The sequence below is a fragment of the Lepidothrix coronata genome, unplaced genomic scaffold (assembly GCF_001604755.1).
Source record: "Lepidothrix coronata isolate B3197 unplaced genomic scaffold, Lepidothrix_coronata-1.0 Scaffold151, whole genome shotgun sequence".
In the NCBI taxonomy this organism is placed as follows: domain Eukaryota; kingdom Metazoa; phylum Chordata; class Aves; order Passeriformes; family Pipridae; genus Lepidothrix; species Lepidothrix coronata.
This window is the reverse complement of record NW_016690331.1, coordinates 756,447-777,718: the sequence shown is the minus strand read 5'-3', so window position 1 is coordinate 777,718 and position 21,272 is coordinate 756,447. Positions and strand designations below refer to the sequence as shown.

Here is a 21,272-nt window from a genome sequence, read left to right as displayed (position 1 = left end):
CTTTTTTCTTTTTTCTTTTTTTCTTTTTTTCTTTTTTTCTTTTTTCTTTTTTCTTTTTTCTTTTTTTCCTTTTTTCTTTTTTTCTTTTTTTCTTTTTTCTTTTTTTCTTTTTTCTTTTTTTCTTTTTTTGTTTTTTCTTTTTTTTGTTTTTTCTTTTTTTGTTTGTTTGTTTGGGTTTTTGTTCTTTTTTTTTTTTTTCCATTAACTGTCTATTTTGTCCTTATCCTCGTGTTTACAAGAGGCATACAAAGCCTCCCAGGACAAATATTTAGGTGGTGGTGGGGGGAAAAAGGCAAAAGGTAACAGTTCTAGAGAAACTGGTAACCTGTGACTTTCCCCCAGTTTTCAGTAGTAACTCGTCAGAAAGCAGATTTACTTGGGGGGGAAGGAGACAGGGAGAAGGGGAGGAAAGAGGCCGTTGTACTTTTCTTAATGCTGTAAAGGAAACTTTGGACCACACGTGAGTGTGGGGAGTGTGGGACTGAGCAGATGAAAAGGCACCTTCACCTTTCCAGGTGCCAGTACCTACTGTATTTATGTTCAGTCCTAAGGAAATATTGCTGATATCAGACCCCCAGTGGCAGGAATGAGTTAGCTTGTGTCAGAAATTAAAACAGCCACTGTCTTATTAAGTGCTACACAAACCTCAGTCTCACGTTTTGCATCCCATCTCAAAATTCGTATTTTCAACCCTGGAGTCAAAACAAGGGGCACTGCTTCCCTCCAAACCTCTCCTACACATCAGAGCCAGCTGTGATAATGATCCTTTATTTGCCACAACTTGTCCTTAGTTCCCTAAATCTGAGCCAGACACTCCATCTGCAGAAAAACAAAATCCTTTTCTTGTAACAATAACCCTTCATGGGAGGAACTGGGGCTTTCTCTCTCAAAATAGTAGTCTTGTGTTGTACCACTTAAATTAGTTGGGTTAAGGCACAGGTTCTCAGGGTTACCTGGTTACTGATTACTGCCATGCACAAGCTTCATGTTACATCCAACAAAATCCAGAATAAAAGGTTCGGTAACTGACACTTTTCCTTCTCAGGGTTTGAAGAAAACCATCACCATCATGGACCGGGAGCTTCCACGTTCTGAGCTCAGCATCAATAACAGGAATGAGCTTCGGAATGTCCTACATCTGCACTCCTTGTACAAGCAGAACAAGGTAAGGGAGTGTACATGGTGCTTCCCAAAATGTGGAAGTACCTTTACATGCCCATTTCTATTAGTAACTTTATATACAACACAGCAGATAAAAATTAAACTTCTAGCGTTTATTATCCTTTGAAATGTAATGTAGACAGCGATAGCTGATGGCAGGGACATCAGTGGGTAATATCCACCCCCAGTTCACTCATGACTGAAGGTACCACGATGCCTTTGATGAGCAGCATGAGGCAGTCCTGTTATAAGTCACCTCAAAAAATCATCCCAGTGTAGAAGAGAAGTGTTCTGACACAGTTACCACCCTTTGCAGTGTTTAGCTAAAGTGAGGGTAAGAAATGACTGTAACACATTGTTTTTTGTTGTATCATGCTTAATTCATTTAACACAGCAGGACCTTCAAGCTCTTAACCTTCTCTAGCTGACATCTTCCATTTTCCTGGGTTGTTTGTACTGTCACATCTGGGGTACACACATGGAAATAGTTAATATGTTCAGTTACTGCACAGGTTAAAAAGGATATCCCGTCTTAGGCTGCAGTAAGACTAACAAAGCATTTCAATAGTCACCAAGAACTCCGTTTTTCTTTTGGGAAAGGCAAAGGAGAACCCACTGAAAACACTTCTTGAAATTATTACTAATTACTTCCTCGAACACCGTGGGACTTCCAGGAGCACTGGTTCCAGTTCTGCTCTGTCAGCTCCTCAAAGTAAGAGCTCGACATCCCATCCACCCGACCTCTTGGATGAGGATCATGTGCATGGTAATGCCATTACACTCGATGAAAGCAAAACTCAAGCTTCCAGGTACAGTCTGATTTATTTCTCTTTGTCCTGTGTCTTCACTTATTTTTAAATTAAGGGAAATAGTGTTAAAAATTTTATCATTTATGCCTTCACCTACATTACCTTTTATTAATTATCCTAGTAGCACAAAGCTTAAGTATACAGATTATTAAAATCTCCTGTGCAAGCCACCCTTCAAAAATGGTCTTTTATGTTCCCTACCAATTATGAAGATTGATAATCTCAATTACATCTTTTAGTCACTGAAGGACATAGAAATGTGAGCTTTTATGCCTTATAAATTGGAAATACATTGAAGCATGTTTGGATGTGAAACAAAGCACCTACGCTCAAACTGCAGGTATATTCATGCCTTACATAGAAGCAAGGCTTAATGTTTTAAATTCACTGTTGTTACAGATAGTGTAGGTTGTTTTCATCTTGCAGAATACCTGAAAACAGTATGTAACCAAGTTTTTCATGTATTAGTGCCTCAAGGAGGACTAACAGCCCCGTGCTTCCACAGAGAGCTTTTAAAATTGGCACAAAAGTGTAATTTACCTTCCCAGCTTGCTCTCCTAGGGAATTAATCAGATTTTATTCCTCATCCTAAACACATGTTCAAAGCAGCTAAATCTGAGTGTCAGTGCTTGAAAGAAACCCACCAACTCATTTTAGTAGGGGAAGAAAGCCAAGATGTTTTAAGTTGGGCTTCGAAGCAACATTTGAAAAGGAGGCAGGGCAAAGGAATCAACTTTTTTCCTCTTTTCTTTTTTTCTTCCTCTTTTCCCCACCCCCCTTTCTCTATGGATTTGTCCTGCAGAGGAGTCCCTGACACTGCTCTGTGAGGGCACAGCAGGACCAGCACCATTAAGTGGCCCCTGTGCTCCCTCTACAGCAAAGTGGCACTGACACCCCCTCCTAGGAAATTATGGAATCATGGAATAGTTTGGGTCGAAGGGACCTAAAAGACTATCCAGTTCCAACACCCTGCCATGGGCAGGGACACCTTCCACTATCCCAGGTTGCTCCAAACCCTGTCCAACCTGGCCTTGGACACTTCCAGGGATGGGGCAGCCACAGCTTCTCTGGGCAACCTGTGCCACGGCCTCCCCACCCTCCCAGGGAAGAATTTCTTTTGTGTATCTCACCTAAATTTCCCCTCTTTCAGTTTGAACCCATTACATATCAAAATCAGTAAGCATAAGAGTAAAGTGTTATACATATTATAACCAGTTGTGACATATAAAAGTGACACTGAAACGATGTCCTGAAGACCTACATACAGATGTTTAAGTGAAAGGTGACTGTATTTGAGTGCCATTTCTAGATAAAATGTAAGTTAATTTGACAGCAGTGCTTTACTTAGCCAAGTAGATGTCTTCATTAACTTAATGGTGCATTATTTTGCTGTTTCAAGCTCTTCCTTTTTCTTCTTTGTAGATATGATGTTGAGAATCCACTGGATAAAATTCCTTCATCCAGAAGACATCAGCACAGAAGTGAAAAGTGCCACACAGGAACAACACCCAACAGCCACTTACCCTCTGATGGGGACAAAAAGTTAAAAGATAGTCAAGAAGACTTAAAAGCAGCAACAATTTCTGAGGAGACAAAATCCACAGTGAAGGAGAAGTCAAAGCTCAGGTCTGGTCTCATTGCCAGAGGAATGATGGCTGGACCAGTAGCAAGTTCACCAGAGGTGATTCCCAGCACTTACAAAATATTTGGCTTGCCATGGATTTTTTTTATCTAACCTTCTGCAGTAAAGTCATTTGCAAATAACATTGAAATGACTCCTGCATGTTAATCCATTAAATCTGCAGGCTGAAAAGATGTGCTAGGTTAGGGAAGTTGTTCTGGTTAATTCAGAAATTCAAACTGTTTCAGGTATAACCACTGCAGGCAACTACCCCCTGCATGCCTGTGATTTTGGTCACCAATTCCTTTATAAATCTTTCCCATTCTTGATAATTCTTGACAGATTGGATTTTCCATTTTCCTGGGAAAATTGCTTTTTTTTACCTTCACAGTATCTGTTGTACTCAGGTTTTTCCAAAACTTCCCATTTAATCAGTAGCAGTTTGGAACTGAAAACTGCTTTCAGTTAGAAATATGTTTCTGAGTTGATCAAATCATCAGACCATATTCCAGCAATACATGTTTATTTTCAAAACAGTTAAAAGACTTGCCTACTTTTTTTCCTTCATGCTCCTTTTATATAGACAGGGACTTTCCCTGTGTAAAATTAAGCTTGCAATAATGAGAAATTTAAATATTCTAGGTATATAATTTAGATAATACTGAAGAGCATATGGAAGTTAAATTAATTAGTTGGATTTTTCTATATATCTCGTGATTTGGAAATAAAGACTAGATACCTGTGGTGGGCAGTCTTTCCAGTAAAATGTCTTATATGTTTTGGTTTCTTGAGTTGGATATAACCCCAAAGTTAAGGTTTTAGGAAGTATTTAATTGATGCCATCGGGTAAAAGAAAGCAGTTTTTAATTGTGTAGGTCCTCTTTAATACTGTTCAAAATTTAAGTAAATTTTAAATGTGTCTTTATTTATTATCAATTTTTAAAAAATCTGATTTACTCTATAACCCGATTCCTACTAGTAAGCAAATTGCTTAGCCCAGAAGTTAGTGCTAGAGCTTTCCTTTGCTTTTCATGTTTGTTTAAAGATGGGAAAATTTTAATGTCTGGCTCTTATTTCCAGGATCTCCAAAAAAGGAGGCTTTCAAGAAGATCCACCAGCATAAGCAGCACAGCACAGGTCAAGGGTGAAGAGCATGAAGAACATGACCTGAGAGTCCCAAGTACTGATTTTCAGGAAAGCAAAGGATCTCCAACACAAGTAAACGTGGAGTTTGCATCAAAGACCGTGCCAGGCTCACACACGAGTTCAGCCTCTGAAAAACTAAGGAATGTCCCCAAAGATCCAGATGACTTTATTGCCAGGCTGCTGTCTGAGAGAGAGAGGACCAAGACAGAGGAAAGAAAATCAGTTCCAAGCTTTGGTACAGACAGCAGTGAAAAAAGCCTTAAAGTGAGTGCCCCTCACAGGCATTCGGGGTCTGGGAGAGAGAAAAGGGAAAGATCCCTCAAGAAAAGTGAGAGTCGGTTGTCAGGCCACAGGTAAGAGTATTTGTAAGAATATTATGTTAAATTTATTCTCCTGCATTAACTCACATAGATATAGAAATTTTAGAAGAATTTCCTGTGAGCTCCAAATATACATTTTTCTTTATCTTATACTTCTAATTGATCTTTTTTTAATATATTTTTCTTTCTGTGTAGAATTTAAGAGTGGGAGGCATGGGATGTTGTTTATTTGGGGGTTCCTAAGCAGTAGGACCCAGACTGGGATCGCTCTAAGCTGGCTTTGTAGTGGGGCTGTGACTTGGGTTGGGTTTTGAAATGCTTCAGGTGGAGTCATCCATGAGAGTTGAACCACTCTGGAATTCTGAGTCGCTGCAGATGCTCTGGATTTGAGCAGTGCAGGGCAGCTGTGCCCTTTCCATGTGGGTATAAAATCTTCATGATAAAATCTGCTGCCTCATTATCCAGCACTTCTCATCACTAGTCCTCAAACACCTTTGAGCATGGGGTCAGTACCAGCCACTCTGCCCTTACTACAGATGGGAAAGTGGGAGCAGGTGGAGAGAAACCTGCATCCTACAGGGCACACAGATGTCAGTAGTAAAATGATGCACAAGGCTCAGGCACCCTGAGGGTTGCTCTTGTTCTCTCCCCGTGCTGGAGGTGAGTGTGTTTTAGAATTAGTAGAAATATCTTTCAGTTTACATCACCTGCTGCTCCATAAACTGAAGGCACATGCCTTTCCATGGGCCATAAAGTAGTATTTCTGTTTTACTAAATTTAACAGCAGCCAGGTTTTGTTGCCTTTTTTTTAAGTGCTGCAAAAACTTGTTGATACTCTAAAACTGCAGCCGGGTTTTTAAAAATTACTATTGCTACTTTGTTCTCTAATTTAATTTCTTATAAATCTTGAGATACTGTGTGTTGAGGCCCTGTTGAGAAGGAAGAAATTATATGTTAGGTCTCTCCACTTTTATGTTAGGGGCCGTGGGATTTAACAAACTGGGGATCTACTGGAGCTAGAAATGGGCCAGGAGTGGTACTTGCTTCCTGTCTGGAACCAAAAGGCACTGAAAATAGCCACCAGCATTACACTGTACTGGCTAACTTAATTTGTTCAAGACTGTTGAGTAACAGGCCAAAGTTCTACAGTCTGAGGTCTGAAAACTCACAGGAAGTCAGTTCTCCATTATATATTTTACTGGAAAGCTGAGGCATGTCAGGTAGTGGCTGTTCAACTGTTGCTGGACTGGAACTGGTGCCTGCAGACCCATCTTTGATGTTCTACTTCCAGAAGGATTTATTAAGTCTCATGTGATTCCATGTGAATGTGGAGAGCCAGCTCATAAGTCACTGTGGAAGCAGAAGCAACGGGATCTGACTCCACACAATTCTCATTTCATGAAGGTTGACTGAGTGTGTAATGTAGTGCTGACCCATTGCTTTATCCTTTCCAGTCTCAGGATGGTTTATTGCCTCACATTCAGCATTATTTGAGGTAGAGAACACGGCTTCAGTGGGCTTTGGCAGCTCCCCAACAAAGCTGAGAAGAACAGTTGTGTCCCTGGTATTTGATAATCAATATATAGTTCATTATTTATGAGTGTCAAAGGCATAGTGAACTGGATAAAACTCTTTGGGAACACCATGTCTGACAAAGATAACTCTTGTGCTAACTTCACTTGCTAAGTGCTGGGTCCTGCACTTGGGCCACAACAATTCCATGCAACACTACAGGCTTGGGAAGAGTGGCTGGAAAGCTGTCCCTCGGGAAAGGACCTGGGGGGTGCTGGTTGGCAGCAGCTGAGCGTGAGCCCAGGTGTGCCCAGGTGGCCAAGAGGGCCAGTGGCATCCTGGCCTGGATCAGGAATAGTGTGGCCACAGGACTAAGGCAGTGATTGTCTCCTTTTGCTCGGCACTGGGGAGGCCACACCTTGAATCCTGTGTTTGGTTTTGGGCCTCTCGTGACAAGAAAGACATGAGGGCATGTCCAGAGAAGGGGAAGGGAGCTGAGGAAGGATCTGGAGCACAAGTCTGGTGAGGAGCTTCTGAGGGAGCTGGGGGGGGCTCAGCCTGGAGAAAAGGAGGCTCAGGGGGGATCTTCTCCCTCTCTCCAGCTCCCTGACAAAAGGATGGAGCCAGGTTGGGCTCTTCTCCCAGATAACGAGTGACAGGACCAGAGGAAATGGCCTCAACTCGTGCTGGGGGAGATTTAGATTGGATATTAGGGAAAATTTCTTCACTGGAAGGGTGTTCAGGCATTGGAACAGGCTGCTCAGGGAGGTAGTGAAGTCTCCATCCCTGGAAGTGTTCAAAAGGCGTGTGATTGTGACCCTTGGGGACAGTGTTCAGTGGTGAACATGGCAGTGCTGGGGTAATAGTTGGACTCGACAATCTTAGAGATCTTTTCCAACCTTGATGATTCCCTGGTTCTGTGATTCTGATTCACTCAGCTGTACTGATGCACTGAGCTGACATTCCCAAACCTTATGCAGTAATCGTGGAGGGACCTGAAAAGGAGAAACTGGACCATAGTGAGGTGCCCCACTGTCCCAGTTAGTGCCATATGCTGTGATCCTGTGCTCCACTGCTGCAGCAGGTGGTTTGAAATAGTTCCCCTCCTTCAGAGGGCTGGTTTGGTCTCAGCGAGAGCAGCAGAGGGAGCTCTTTCCTAAGCAGAGTCCATGAAATCTGTCTCCAGAGGAATACAGGGACATTCCTGCCAGCTGGTTTGAGTTAAAGCCAGCAGAGCATTTGAATTCCTGCTGAGCTCTGAGCTCCTGAAAACGCTCACAGAAAGCAGCAGGATGCTGATACTCCTGAAGTTAAGTGGAAGGAACAGGGAGTAGAAGTGAGACTCCAAAGAAACCTTGACAATATAAGGCCTGGCTCTTGCAAGACTTTTCTATCCCTTCAGCCAAATCCTGCAGTGTTTGAGAGCCTTTCAGGATTTGGCCAGAGTGCTTGAGCATTTTGAGGCATGAAAAATTACAATGTGTGAGTGGATATTAGTCTGGATCCTCTTCCATCTTCTGTTACCTGACACCTCTGACATAAATGTTAACCTAAGTATTTAGATGAGTAGCTGAAAATCTCTGTAGAATTAACCACAGCTGGTTCATTCACAGAATCTGCAATTCTGGTTTTGTTTCCCACACAAAACTAAAGATAAATTTTATTTTTCTTTCTATATGCTTTACTTTTTCATTCTCTTTTCTCACATGCAAAAAATGCTGTTGTAGCCTAGCCAGGGTAAAGGCATCCTGTGTCTACATAGGAGAAAAAACTGAAGTAAAACCACTGCCATGCTTCAGAAGACAAGCTGAATGTTATTGAATAAATGCTTAGAAACTGAGAGGGCAGGAATACAAACTATCCTGGGGAAATGCAGATGCACAGTATTTTGACTCACATGTTTTAATGAAAGAACTAATTACAGGAGGAACAGAAATTTTTGTTCTCTTGGGTCAATGATAGTTTTTTATGCCATGATTATATTCTTTTCCATGTCATGAGGGGTTACTTCATAAAGTATAACATGCAGTAGAGTTTGCATACCTACCCAGATTCTATATACCTTTTTTTTAGAATAACATTGTTTTTTAATTAATCCAGGAAAAAACCAGTATATAGGTGGCAGCAAATCTTCGTGTATCCTCAGCTGTAAGCAAACAGCAGCTGATTTAATTTCTCAATCCATAGAATCACAGAACACCAGGTTGAAAAGGACCTCAAGGATCATCTGGTCCAACCTTTTGGCAAAAGCACTGTCTAGACAAGGCAACCCAGCACCCTGTCCAGCTGAATGTTGAAAGTGTCCAGTGTTTGGGAATCCAGCACTTCCCTGGGGAGGTTGTTCCAATGGCTGATTGTTCTCATTGTGAAAAACTTTCCTCTTGTGTCCAGTTGGAATATCCCCAGGAGTAATTTGTACCCGTGGCCCCTCATCTTTTCCATGTGACTCCTTGTGGGAAGGGAGTCTCCATCTTCTTTGTAGCCACCCTTTAAATGCTGGAACATGGTGATGTTATACAAAAAGTACGTATAGAATTATGTCAGCAATTCCTCCCTGCTCCTTCATATCAATTTTATTTAACTTAACAAATTAAAAACGACATTTATGTCTCAGTGCCACTTCACTGGAGAATTTGAAACCCCTTCTGGGTAACTTTGATGCTGTCATTTATAGTCCATCCTCAAAGGAGTATTTTTCCCTGTTCCTCTGTTCTTCTTGAGCCCTTGTTCCTCTTAGTTGTGTTCATTGTGTGTGAGGCCAAGTAAAATGTGGATGATTCCCTGCTTTTCAATTCCTTTTATTTTGAGATTTTCAAGGGAATAAAAACTTACATTTAAAAGTACCCAATTCAAGTGACTGATCCAAGATTCCAACTAAAAATTGCCATCTCTGTAGTTGTGATTTATCTTCTTAAGCTGCAAGATCCAGAGGAACTTGGGAGAGACGATGTTGAGGGAACAAACTCAGGTCAAAGGTAGCAAACTTAAAGGCTCTGCTGAGTTTTTTAGCCTGGGCACAGCCCTGAAGGGCAGTGAGGAAAGGTTCTCTGTCACCTTTAGTATCTAGAGGTGGGTTTAACCATCTCTGGAGCAGAGCTTGGACCAGGTGACCTCCAGAGGTCCCTTCCAACCTAAATCCATCTGTGATTTTCCTTAATCCAAATCCCCTACAGGAGGGGAGTATTTATCACTAACCTGAGCACACAGACTAAAGAACAAGGATCTGTAGTGCAGTGAATTTATCATCTTCAGGAACTGTAAAAAAATAAATAGGTGTTGAAGTTGATGACTGTCCCTGGATTAAAGACTTTCTATTACTTTTCCAGTAAAAAACAGTGTGAATAATGAGTCATTTGTGAAGGCTACGTGGTATTAGAAGGTCAAGATTTCCTCCTTTCATGCCTTGAGAAAATAAAATTGAGGAAAGCAAGAAAACCCACTTCACAGCCATGGGGAAACAGTTCTTCTGCCTCAGCCACAGAGATGTGTTGCAGTTGTTGCCTGTGCAGCCTCTGAAGTGCTCTCCTAATTTTCCATGCCCCTTAATCCTCTCAGTGCAAGGTGTGGTGGTGCTGTGGAAACCCTCCAGTTCTCAGCTGAATAGTTTCTGAATGTGTAAACCTGTTCTGGTCCCCTGCAGTTCTGCAGGGTGGTGGAACCACCTTTTGCTGAGTTAGATGGGCAGATATTGTCTGTACAGCTCCATCTCACTTCTGGTCCTTAAGAATGTGATGCTTGAACTTCTAGTTTTCGTGTATAAACTCAAGTAACTTCCCTCCTCTAATTCTAAGAAAAATAGTGTAAAAACTAGAATCAGAGCACTGAAATAAGAAAAACAGTGTTAAACTGGAATCAGAGACCCAAGGGAACAAAAGGGCTTTGCAATCAGGACCTGAAGTTAAGGATATCTTGCCAATTTCTGAGAAATTCAGAGGGAATGGCTGTCGGAGAGGCACAGAGAATTGGGAATACCGTTACCTCAGAACAAAAATTTCCCCCTGCCATTAGGGAGCAAAAGGATAAAGCAGTGGATCCCATTGTCCAAAGAGATCTGTGACACAGTTTCAGGAGCAGGGAGGATAATTAATTCTCCACTCATCCTTTCACAGTGAACCCTTCTTATCCTGTCCCCCTGATTGCGTCTGCCATCCCCTCCTCTGCCGTGCCATCAGCCTTGGCCGCAAACTCACTGTGAGCTCGTGGTTTCCTTCCAGCAGTCTGCCAGGACAGATGGATATTTCAGACAGCAGGGACTGGTTTATGACTGTGGAGCTTGGCTTCAGCTCCTGTTTCCAACCAAAACCTGAGTATCTCTGATGCACTTCGTCTCCGCCACCAGGAACGCGAGTGCCAGCGAGTTCAGAGCCGGGGTTTCTCTTCCTGCATTAGTGTCTCAACTGAGTTCACCTTAGCTGGGCACTGTTAAGTGCTTCCCGTTCCCAAAATATCCCTCACTGTTTGGTGATGAGCCTTTTCCTAGCAGTGCTCTGCATTCTAACACAAGTAGGGTTGGGTTAGGCAATTGCCACAGATACCAAGTTCCTCAGTGGAACATTACTCATATTTCGCAGAATCTTAGAAATTAAAGATGGAAAAGACCTTTTAAGGTCGTTTCTTTCTATGGCAGATTAATCATTACTATATATATGTATTTGCTGTAATACTTTTTCCAGGTTTTGTCTAGTCCAGTGTTAAATGACTCAAGTGACACCTCTCCCCTGATAATATATTCCAGTTTCTAGCAGTCCTTATTATAAGGAAATTTTCTGTTATATACACCTTGCATTTGCTTTTTTCTGTCCTGTTACCCATAGATAAAGTTGATGTTTGGCTGATGTTTCTGTTTCTTGCTGCATGTTCACCTCTGTTAAAATACTCCAAATATTTTTCATGTTCCTTTAGGCACTTTTTGTCTAAAGCTTGTATTGTCTGCCTGTGCTTTTATCTCTCCTGCTCTGAATTTTTGCTGTTGTTTTTTTCTGTTAGGTTTTATTGAGTTGTTTTGTATTTCCTCCATGTATTTAATGTGTTCCTAAGGAAAATGTACTTCCCTTCAACTCTCTAATTTCTAAGACAAGGAGTAAATGGCTTTACTTGCTTTCTGAATCACCTGTGGATTTCTTCTTCCTGACTGGAGACCAGTGCAGGTGAACACATTGTGTTATGGAAAATTCTGCCTCTTCTCTTTCATATGTTCCAAAAAAAGAGTCCCTGAAAACTCTTTTTCTGTGGAGATAGGAAATCCTTAGAGCTACAAAATACTAATCTTCTTCAAAGAAATCCTTAAAATCCTTTAAAAATATATTCAGGCTTGGGATTTTTTTTTTTTTATTCTTTTAGGTATCCAACACTTTCAAAATATTATTATATAAATATTTTAAGGACCATATCTCTTTCAGAATATTATTTTGAAAGTGTTATGGTCCTTAAAGGTTTAATATTCGTGCTCTCTGTTATTAACAGGAATAAAAGAGCTTATTTTCTGTGCGAGGACCAAGCCAATACCTGTCAGTTATAGATGGTTGGGTGCCTAAAACTGTGAAGATCCTCTCACACATTTTTATGCTTCATCATTCCCAGCCACAAGCTGAGCTGATCTGCATTAGAACATTGGCAGAGAACATTGGCCATGAGTTTCTGAGCAAGTCCAGAGCAGGATTTGATGTTCCCTCAGTCAGCATAAAGCAACAAAGCAGAGCACAGACAAGGAGGTTTCTGGGCTGCACTGATGATAAGTCCTGACACACTGAAACGGGAAAATACGGTTCTGTTCAAGGTTAATAAATGAATATCACATTTCATGAGGAATCCTAATCAACATTCCAGGTTTAATAGTATTTTTTTTATATAAAATTGAATTTCCAACTCAAAGGAAAAAATAGTTCCAGCAAAGTTGTGTAATGTGCACTATTTACCCAGCAGCTGTGGTTGGCTCATCTTTCCTACCGTGCGTTTTGGTGTAAAAGTAGGTTTTCTAGGAATAGTGAATTGTGTAGTGTGGGTCATAATATTTCAGTGTTATATATGAAATTGGTGTGTTAGATGAGATGGCTTTGTCTAAAATAATACCTGGCAATTTGAGAAGTAATAAAGCTTTGGTCCTGGGGGCTGCTGAGCAGCTCCTAAAAGTCCTCATCACCTTGAGAGCCTGTTGTGTGGAATGAAGCCTGAGCTCACATGGCCATGGAGTGATAAGCTAGATCCTGTTTAAAATCAGCCAGAAAAACCTCACTAATTCCAGCATCTTCCAGCATCCTCAGTGTGTGTGAACAACATCTGAGGAATTCCATTTTTCCCACTAGGAGAGGAAGAGGATGTATCGGGCAACGGTGGCATTTCTAGGAAACGGGAGTTTAGTCAGAGTGCAACATTTCAGATAAAAGGATGGAAAGGAATGTGAGGTTGGAGCAGCCTAAGAGTAAATTCCATTTGCCTGTTTCCTTCCACCTTTGTCTGGGATCTGTCCATAGCACCAGGCATTGTCCTTAAGCCACACCTGGCATCATCTCAGGCTTTCATCAGAGCTTTGGTGTGGCTCTGGAGGCAGGAAGCAGGGTGAGAACAGAGCACTCACACCTTCCCAGAGACGCTCAAACCCTCCTGGAGGGGTTTTGCTTCCCTTACTCCTTTCCCTTACTCCTGGGAGTAAGTCTTTGTTTGACCCTTGCAATTGGAAATCCAAGACTTTGGGCTCATCTTTGGGGAATATGGGTTTAATGAAAAGAGGCAGAGGTTGGCAAATCACTCAGGAGTGAAAACCTTCAAGTATCTGGAGTTGCATAACACCTTTTGTAACATAATGGTTGGACCGGAAAAAAGAAGCTAAAATAAAATAAAAGTTGTAAACTATTGTGACTTTTGTGCTGTGCCAATGGATTTATGGCATCGGAGCCTGCGGTGTAACATCTGGGGGGGTTCCAATTGCCCTTTCAGTATTTTTCCAGCACCCCATAGGAAGAAGCACTTTGCAATTACTGGAAGTGACAAATGGCTCCTGTATCATTTCTTTATTTTTGGAAAGGATGTAAATCTGGAAGGGTCCAGCCCGTTGCCTAAAACGCAGTCGGTCAGTTGAGGATTTGCGTTGTTCGTGCACACATAGAGGGGCTTTAGATCTTCTCAGATGTGAAGCAGGAACAGACAGTCGACCTCCTTTTTCACTGGTAGAGTTTCACATCATTTCCATTCACTGTGTCTACACACCAGCTCCAGGGGGAATGTGGTAGGAAGCAGCATGTATTCCACCTGGAGTGCTGCATCCAGCCCTAGGGTCCCTGGTGTAGGAAGCACATGGACCTGTTGGAACGAGTCCAGAGGAGGCCATGAAGATGGTTAGAGTGATGGAGCACCTCTCCTAAGAGGAAAAGCTGAAATAATTGGGTTTATTCAGCCTGGAGAGGAACAGGCTCTGGGGAAAACTTACTGCGGCCTTTCAGTGCATGAAGGAGCTCCGAAAGAGCTGGAGACAGACTTTAGGGAAGGGCATGGAGTGACAGGACAAGGGCAATGGCTTTAAACTGAAAGAGGACAGGTTTAGATTGGATATTAGGGAGAAATTGTTCCTTGTGAGGGTGGTAAGGCCCTGGCACAGGTTGCCCAGAGAAGCTGTGGCTGCCCCATCCCTGGAAGTGTCCAAGGCCAGGTTGGACAGGGCTTGGAGCAACCTGGGCTAGTGGAAGGTGTCCCTGCCCATGGCAGGGGGTGGGACTGGATGGTCTTCAAGGTCCCTTCCAACCTTAAAAAACTATCAGTTGTTTGCAGGTAGCACAAGGAACTTTTGTCCTCCTCTTCCTAAGATTCTTTTCCCAGGAGGTCAAATCTCTCCCTGCAGTGACATTTGCTCACCCTTGGCTGTTATCTGTGTTCACCTTTTTTTTTATAATAAAATGAGATAAGAGAAAAAAAGAAGTAAGAGAACTACCCCACCCTCAGTGTGAGCTTTTACCTTCCAGTTTAACAGTTGTTAATAGCTTTCAGGAATTTTTTATTTTTATTTTTGCTAATACCTCTCAGGTTACAGTGGTTTGGGCTGATAAAAATCTGAGGTTTCTGACAGGAAATCGAAGGCCACGAATATTCCACGTCCTTAAAAATAAATGGCCTAAAAGCTGAAGGTCAAAGCCAAACAGGGTGTGGGTACTTTATGTGTGGTCAACAGAGCAGAGGGCTCTGTTTACCTCCACAGATGTGAATTGGTTGAGTGTTGAAATCTGGAAACCCTTCTGAGTGCTTTATGTAGTGTCTCAGCTGCTATCCAGTTTTATTTATTGGAATTTTATCTCCATGGTTTATTTCAGTGATACCTGTTTATTTTGCTGGCAACCATTTGGTCAGTTATATATAATATAATGGTCAGTTCACAGGGGTGGTACTGTGATCCCTGAAAAGTCCAGTGTGGGGGTGTTACACCCCAAAACCTTTGGTAGAGCACAGTATGAACAAAGAAGTTCCACTTTTGTTATAGTAAGTCTGGTTTTGTAGCTGGAGATAAATATTCATTCACAGCCTGTGGAAGAGTCTTCTGTTCAGGTGAGCCCAACTCATCAGGCATTTCAAACCATCCAGTAGCTCAACCTGTGATTATAATAATTTTATTTTGCATGTACAAACCTTATCAGCAGAGGTTTTGAGTTGTCACTACAGTTAATAAAATTCAGCACGACACTTATTCGTGTGTGAGAATCTATTCCTGTTAGAAGTGACCTTTTTCAATGACATGTTTTTCATTTACCTGTTTTATGTCTGTCAGTGAGCCACCTGCTCACAAATTAACTTCTCATACTGCTAATCTGCAAGTACAGGTCTTCACTAAAAATGAAATTTGGAGAAATTAAGTATCTGACCTCTGTTACTTTTGCCAGCCAGACTTGCAAACATGGCAGAATTTATTTAAAAGGTTTTTTTCCCATAGAAATGTATTGCCTGGCATTGGTAGCGTTCATGTCCTTTGCATCTTTACACTTGCTTTTAATAATTCTGTTTTTATAATCGTGCCCCAAAACTGCATCACATAGAGTGTGACCTTTTTTACCCCTTTGCAAGTAGTAATAGAAGTTAATTTTTTCTTACCTTTTCTCCAGATCTTACTATTTCAAGAATATTGGATGTGTCTGTACGTGGCATAAGAGATATACATCCAGTAGAAAAGCTGTTGTAATCAGCCAGTGAAAATAAGTTTTACCACAACAGCCACTGCTGCCCAGTGTTTATTTTTTAAGCCCCTTCGTTTATTTGCCCTCTTGTGTATGCTGGTGTAAATAGGAAATCGTGGAATGTACTTGCATTATTGTGCCAAGAAGTTCCTTCTCTGCGAGTTCAGCTCCTCTGTGTAAATTCAGTTTTCTGCAATGCATGAAGGTCGCATAGGAATGTTCAAATATTTAGAGAAAGTGCTGTATAGTATGTTTAGAATGAAGCATATTTTCTTCCTGTCCCATTTTCCTGCCATGAGGGACGACTTCCCCCTTCCTAAGCGTTCTCACCGTGTGGTTTTGACGCGTGCAATCAATTTTCCTGGCGCAGTAACCATCTGCTGACGTGGAAAATGCAATAAACGTCCTGACTGTTTTGAGAAACGCGAGTTCTCCTTAAGGAGGGGACCTACACCTGCAAAAATACCCCACTTAACCACAGAAAACACCCGACATCAATCTTGGATGTCAGCGCTTTCCTCAGCCTGGTGGGAATTCTCAGCCTGGAGAATTCAAAGTACTTTGTACCCTGGGCTGGGTTCTTCCTGGAATGGGGGTAGATCCAACATCTTTTGGACTTGCCAGAGAGCAATAACATTAAAAAAACTGGTGCCAGGTGAGCTGTATGTGAATTGTACCATGGCTGACTGTATCGTTATTTATAAGTATTTTCACATGAAACGCTGCCAAGGAGAAGTGTTTTGGGCAGCAGTGAATCAAGGGTGCTAATTTGATGTAGGGAGTGATCCACGTGCCTAAACATAGGGATATAGTGCTATTTGGGACTCTTCAGGTATCCAGGACATCTAATGAAGCAAGGAGATATGGTACAGTATCTGTAGGATACCCAACCAAGCATAAACTGAGGCCAGAGAGGGAGCTGGAATCTGTAGTGCAGCATTAAGTGTCAAAATCATAGAGTCACAGAATGGTTTGGGTTGGAAGGAATCTTAAAGACCATCTCATTCCAACCCCCTGCCATGGGCAGGGACACCTTCCACTAGACCAGGTTGCTCTAAGCCCCGTCCAGCCTGGCCTTGAAAGGTGTAAAGAACTCTTGCAAAACTAGATAGAAATTGCTTGATGTAGGAGGAACCACATTATCCTCTGGGAAAGAACAGAGGATAGCGTGCAACCTCAGACAAAACAAAAATGTGGATTTTCGTTATGCCTAAGTGCAGTGAAATGACATAAGTTGGCTGAAAAACGTTATATTGGCAAATTTAGTGTCATTGAGATCCTTTCCCTGGCCTGGAGAGATGAAAATACCTGGCAAAAAGAAATCTCAGCTGAAGCTCAGTTTTAGGAAACTGCAAGGGGAGATCTGATTGTGTTATAAAATATGCCACAGTCAGCTCTATTAAATTCTGTATCACATTATAAGTACTGGAATGTTCAGTGGGAGCTCAATGCTACTTGTATGTCACTGTACAAATTTGCTCTCAGACCTCTCATTTATACTGACCTCCTGGGCATCCTATTTATTTTTACCTCAGGTCCCTAGAACATGGGTGATTCACTTCCATTCTACCTTTCCTGAATTGGGCCACCCACATTTCCTTGCATAAAATTTTTTAACTTATTTATAGATAAAAAGAGAAGTGTTTGTGTTCTTATAGTATCAAATACTATCGGCGAGAAAGGGGCCAAAATGCTTTTAAACTGGGCAAATCCTGAGTGTGGTGTGTCTGTGTTCTGTTTTTATTAGTCTTTCATACACTGAAAAGGAAATTAAGTTGATGGAAAGTATGTGATATGACAGCAGTTGTTACTGTAATATTATTGTGCATACAAAGAATGTTGCTGAGGAAATGATTCCATACTATTTTTGAAAGGACTGTCAGTGCAATACCTTTTTTCCAAAGCAAAGGCCAATGAAACAGTATTACTTTCTGGGAAAAAGAAAAAAAAAAAAGGCCATTTTTAGAAATAGTTATTTGAAACTTTTCCTTGGTTCTGAATTAATTTTGGGATGAATTCAACAGGAAGAATAAACCCACCTCATCTCCGAAAATCTAACATTCTATTTCAGTTCTGACTTCACAGCCAAGTTTAAATGCTCGGTCCTTTTAACACTTATTCATAGGAATTTTAACCTGTTAATAATGTCATATAAAATTAAACCACGAGAGCAGTTGAAGAACTGCTACTTATTAGTGGATAAAAAATTACCCCGGTAAAGGAGCCAGTCCAACACCTATTTCCACTTCTATTATTTGGATGTTTCTAGTAGTTTAATTTCTAACTTGAATCTTATCCTGATCCCTTTCAGGGATGTAAATTTTGTTTTATGATCTGATCCTCAAATCACGAATGAAATGAAGCTGATGTATTGAAACAGGACTGAAATCCCAAACCCAATACAGGGTATTGCTCCGTCGTGGCTGTTTTTCCTCATGAGCTCCTGGAGTTCAGCTTTCTTCCACTGAAAAAGGTTTTGTTCTAAAACCATTTATTTCTTAGACCATTTATATACACACACCCCACTAAAAATTACATGCTTGTGTGGGAATGACCCATATTTCTTACTGATTATTCAAACAACTTTTCTCATTAAAAGCGAACATTTAGTCATTTATTAATTTGTTTAATTTTCATGTAGGAAGTCTCCAACATCCACTGGCTACAAAGAAGACCAGATGAAAGAAGTCCTAGAATTAGGTGAGTTTCATTTTTCCTTTTGCCATCATATTCTTCAGAGCAGCTGTGACCAAGTTGCTTCTTTTGTAACTACTTTTAATTGCATTTTCTATTAACTTCTTGGGTAAGGGTGGGAAAAGAAGTCATTCATATTAATCAGACAAAGGCTGGCTCATGTATTTCTGTTTGTCCTTTCTGGCTAAAACTGTATTTTCCTTTTTATGAAGATGGATGACAGTGTGTTAATTTTCATACTGGTGACCTCCTGGCACTGAGTGTGCTGGAGGAAGCAATTTTTGTCATCCAACACATTATATGATTTTTCTTTTCTTTCTTTCAGTCAATGTTGAGGATGAAGAAACAACTGGAGAAATTAATAAGAACCCAGACCTTTCAACACTGTACATGCTTCAAATAGTATCCAAGGCAATTGATATTTCCCTTGCAAAAGTAAGGCTAATAATTAGGATGGTAAATGCAAATAGGTGTGTGAGAATGTTATTTCAGTTAAGTTGCCCAAAGCTGCAGTGGGTTGCTCTGTGTTGTATGTTCATGTGGGATTGAACATGTGCTGTATTCCTGAGTATATTCCTTATGTGGTGTTCAGGGGACAGAGTAATTTAGGGATGCCTATCTAAACGTTCAGAAAAATACCAGGAGAGCATGGCAGGATGCATCAGCCCACCTGAAGCACAGATGATAGCTTTAATTAATGAAGCTTGTGTTGTTTTCTTAATGTCTCTAGTCAGTTATTGTGCTTGTTCTCCGGTCCTTTCAGTTGACAGTGGTTCAGAATGAGCTTATTATTCCCCTATCACTTTCTCCCTTGCTCATCTTCCCAATTTTGAGCAGAGATGGAACCATAAATACTTCTAATGTTTTCCATCCCATTCAGACAGAGGGAGAAAAAGAGAAAAAAAATAATGATTGTGTCTTCCAATTTTATTCTGAATCAGTGAGTTTGGAGTAACTATACCAACACTGAGTTGACTGTTCTTATTTACTCACCTTTGCTTTTTACATTTAATTAACATTTATCTCATACCAGCAACTTTGACAGGCAAAATGGGCTTCCTTTCCCCACACTGTGTCCCACAGGGTCCTTTTCTCTCTAATCTAACCATTAGTAGAAGTTACTCTCCAGCTGTTAAATTTCAGGGGATATTCTGTAATGCTTTCATGGGAAGCTGTGCCCCAGACATTATACATAAATATTTTCCAATGCTGAGCAGCTCACAGCATTATGAGTGGAAGGAATATAGCAGGAAAAGGAAAATATTGCTCCTTTTCATTGGAGTGTTGCTATTTACAGTATGGATAAAACAGAAGAGGGTGGTTATAGGGAATTAGTCATTACCCTTCCACACTCCTCCTTTCTTTTCTACAAATTACTGCAAGAAAAAGTACCCCTGTTTTGGATTTGTTTTTAAAATGAAAACTTTTTCCTTTCTTTTATAGGAATTAAAAAACCTTTTGTTTGGCTCTAGTCTTTGTTGCTTCAGTGAAGAATGGAAAATCCAGAGTTTTACCTTTAGCAATATACCACGGTTAAAATATGGCATTGTGCAGAAAAAGGTACAGTAAGTGACTTCCTTACACTGAACTCTGCTTTTTACACTGAGTTTACAAAGGCTATGTGTTTCAGCAGTGAAAACATAAGTCTTCTAAAGGCTCTTCTCTTTAATTTGTCTTGTTACCACTGGATTATGTCACCTTGGCAAGTCTTGGTAGGAGACTTGAGATGGATGGGGTGTTTCTGAGGGAAACGTGGAGTAGCTGCAGAAAGTGTGTGTGTGTGTGTGTGATGGGGAGTTATTCACAGAGAGGAAGACATGCCACTGCAGCTGAAAGCTAGTGGTGGTAAAAGAATAAAAGAGCTTAAATCAAGGGTGGAGTTCGAGAGAAAAATGATACGTGGGGGCAATGTTCAACAAATTTGAGATGGAGCTTGATCTGCCTCAAAATGAGATGTAGTGAGAATTTCCTGCAGTGCCTGGGAAGTCACAAGGAGATTTTTGCCTCCTAAAGGTATGGGGGTCAAATGTTGAGGCTCATTCCTAAAATAAAAGGGAAGAAATGCCCTTGCAGTGTCACTGGGACACTGGGACTGCTGGTGAGCTCACCTCCTTTGCAGCCATGTCTCTGTAATTCTGGCCTGCAGCCACAAGATGCCAGCTCCTCCCTGAACCAAGGTTTTCATCGGTTCCCTGCCATCATCAACCAAGTGCACAGATCTGAAATCCCCAGCAGCTCCCTGTGGTGGAAGCATCTACCCAATCCATAGAAATTTTTGGTGCTAATAAAGATCTCCCTGGTCAGGGCATTTAGTGGGGGGGACTCTTATCTGGTGTCTGTCTTGTCAGCCCTGCCTGGGCTTCTGACTCTTACAGACTGAGGCTTCAATGCTTCAGACCCCTTTCTGCTCTGTGTTTGGTCAGCCTGGTTTCTCAGCTGGCTGATGCACAGCACCCCCTCCCATAGCTGCCTCCAGAATCAAACAGATCCACTGTAAAAATGGATCCTCCTCAGCCACAGCTTAAAGCTTTTGTGTCATCCCTGTGACCCTCTGCATGTGCTTCTGGGATATCCACACATGTGGTCTGTCAGGAGCAAGGAGCTGAAGAATTCAGTAAAGACTTTGGGAAGGAGTAGACTCCTCTTTACAAAACACTCATCAAGCTTCTGTGCTGATGCAGAAAATCTTTATCTGGGCTGAGAGAAGCAGACCATTGTACAGAAATGAGAGGAAGAGAGGCTTTGAGACGAGGACAATGGCTAATAAACATGTCATTAAGATGTTTAATTAACTTACCTTGTCTAGTTAAATATTTCATTAGGCTGATGATCTCAGAAGAAAGCTGCTTATCTTAGA

The 21,272-nt window shown here is 41.3% G+C and overlaps 1 protein-coding gene across 2 annotated transcripts in view; it reads left to right on the top strand.

Moving 5' to 3' along the window:
• The first annotated feature begins 1,048 nt into the window (after positions 1-1,048).
• Positions 1,049-21,272, top strand: part of FAM188B (family with sequence similarity 188 member B) — a 70,676-nt gene continuing 50,452 nt past the window's right edge. Inside the window, exons 1-7 of one of the 2 annotated variants that reach the window (XM_017828693.1) lie at positions 1,049-1,165; positions 1,762-1,970; positions 3,393-3,651; positions 4,672-5,090; positions 18,363-18,421; positions 18,741-18,850; positions 19,859-19,975. In XM_017828693.1, the coding sequence (XP_017684182.1) occupies positions 1,070-1,165; positions 1,762-1,970; positions 3,393-3,651; positions 4,672-5,090; positions 18,363-18,421; positions 18,741-18,850; positions 19,859-19,975 (1,269 nt within the window). In that variant the 5' untranslated portion in view covers positions 1,049-1,069. The remainder of the gene's footprint in view (positions 1,166-1,761; positions 1,971-3,392; positions 3,652-4,671; positions 5,091-18,362; positions 18,422-18,740; positions 18,851-19,858; positions 19,976-21,272) is intronic. The other variant, XM_017828692.1, reaches the window with a different exon arrangement.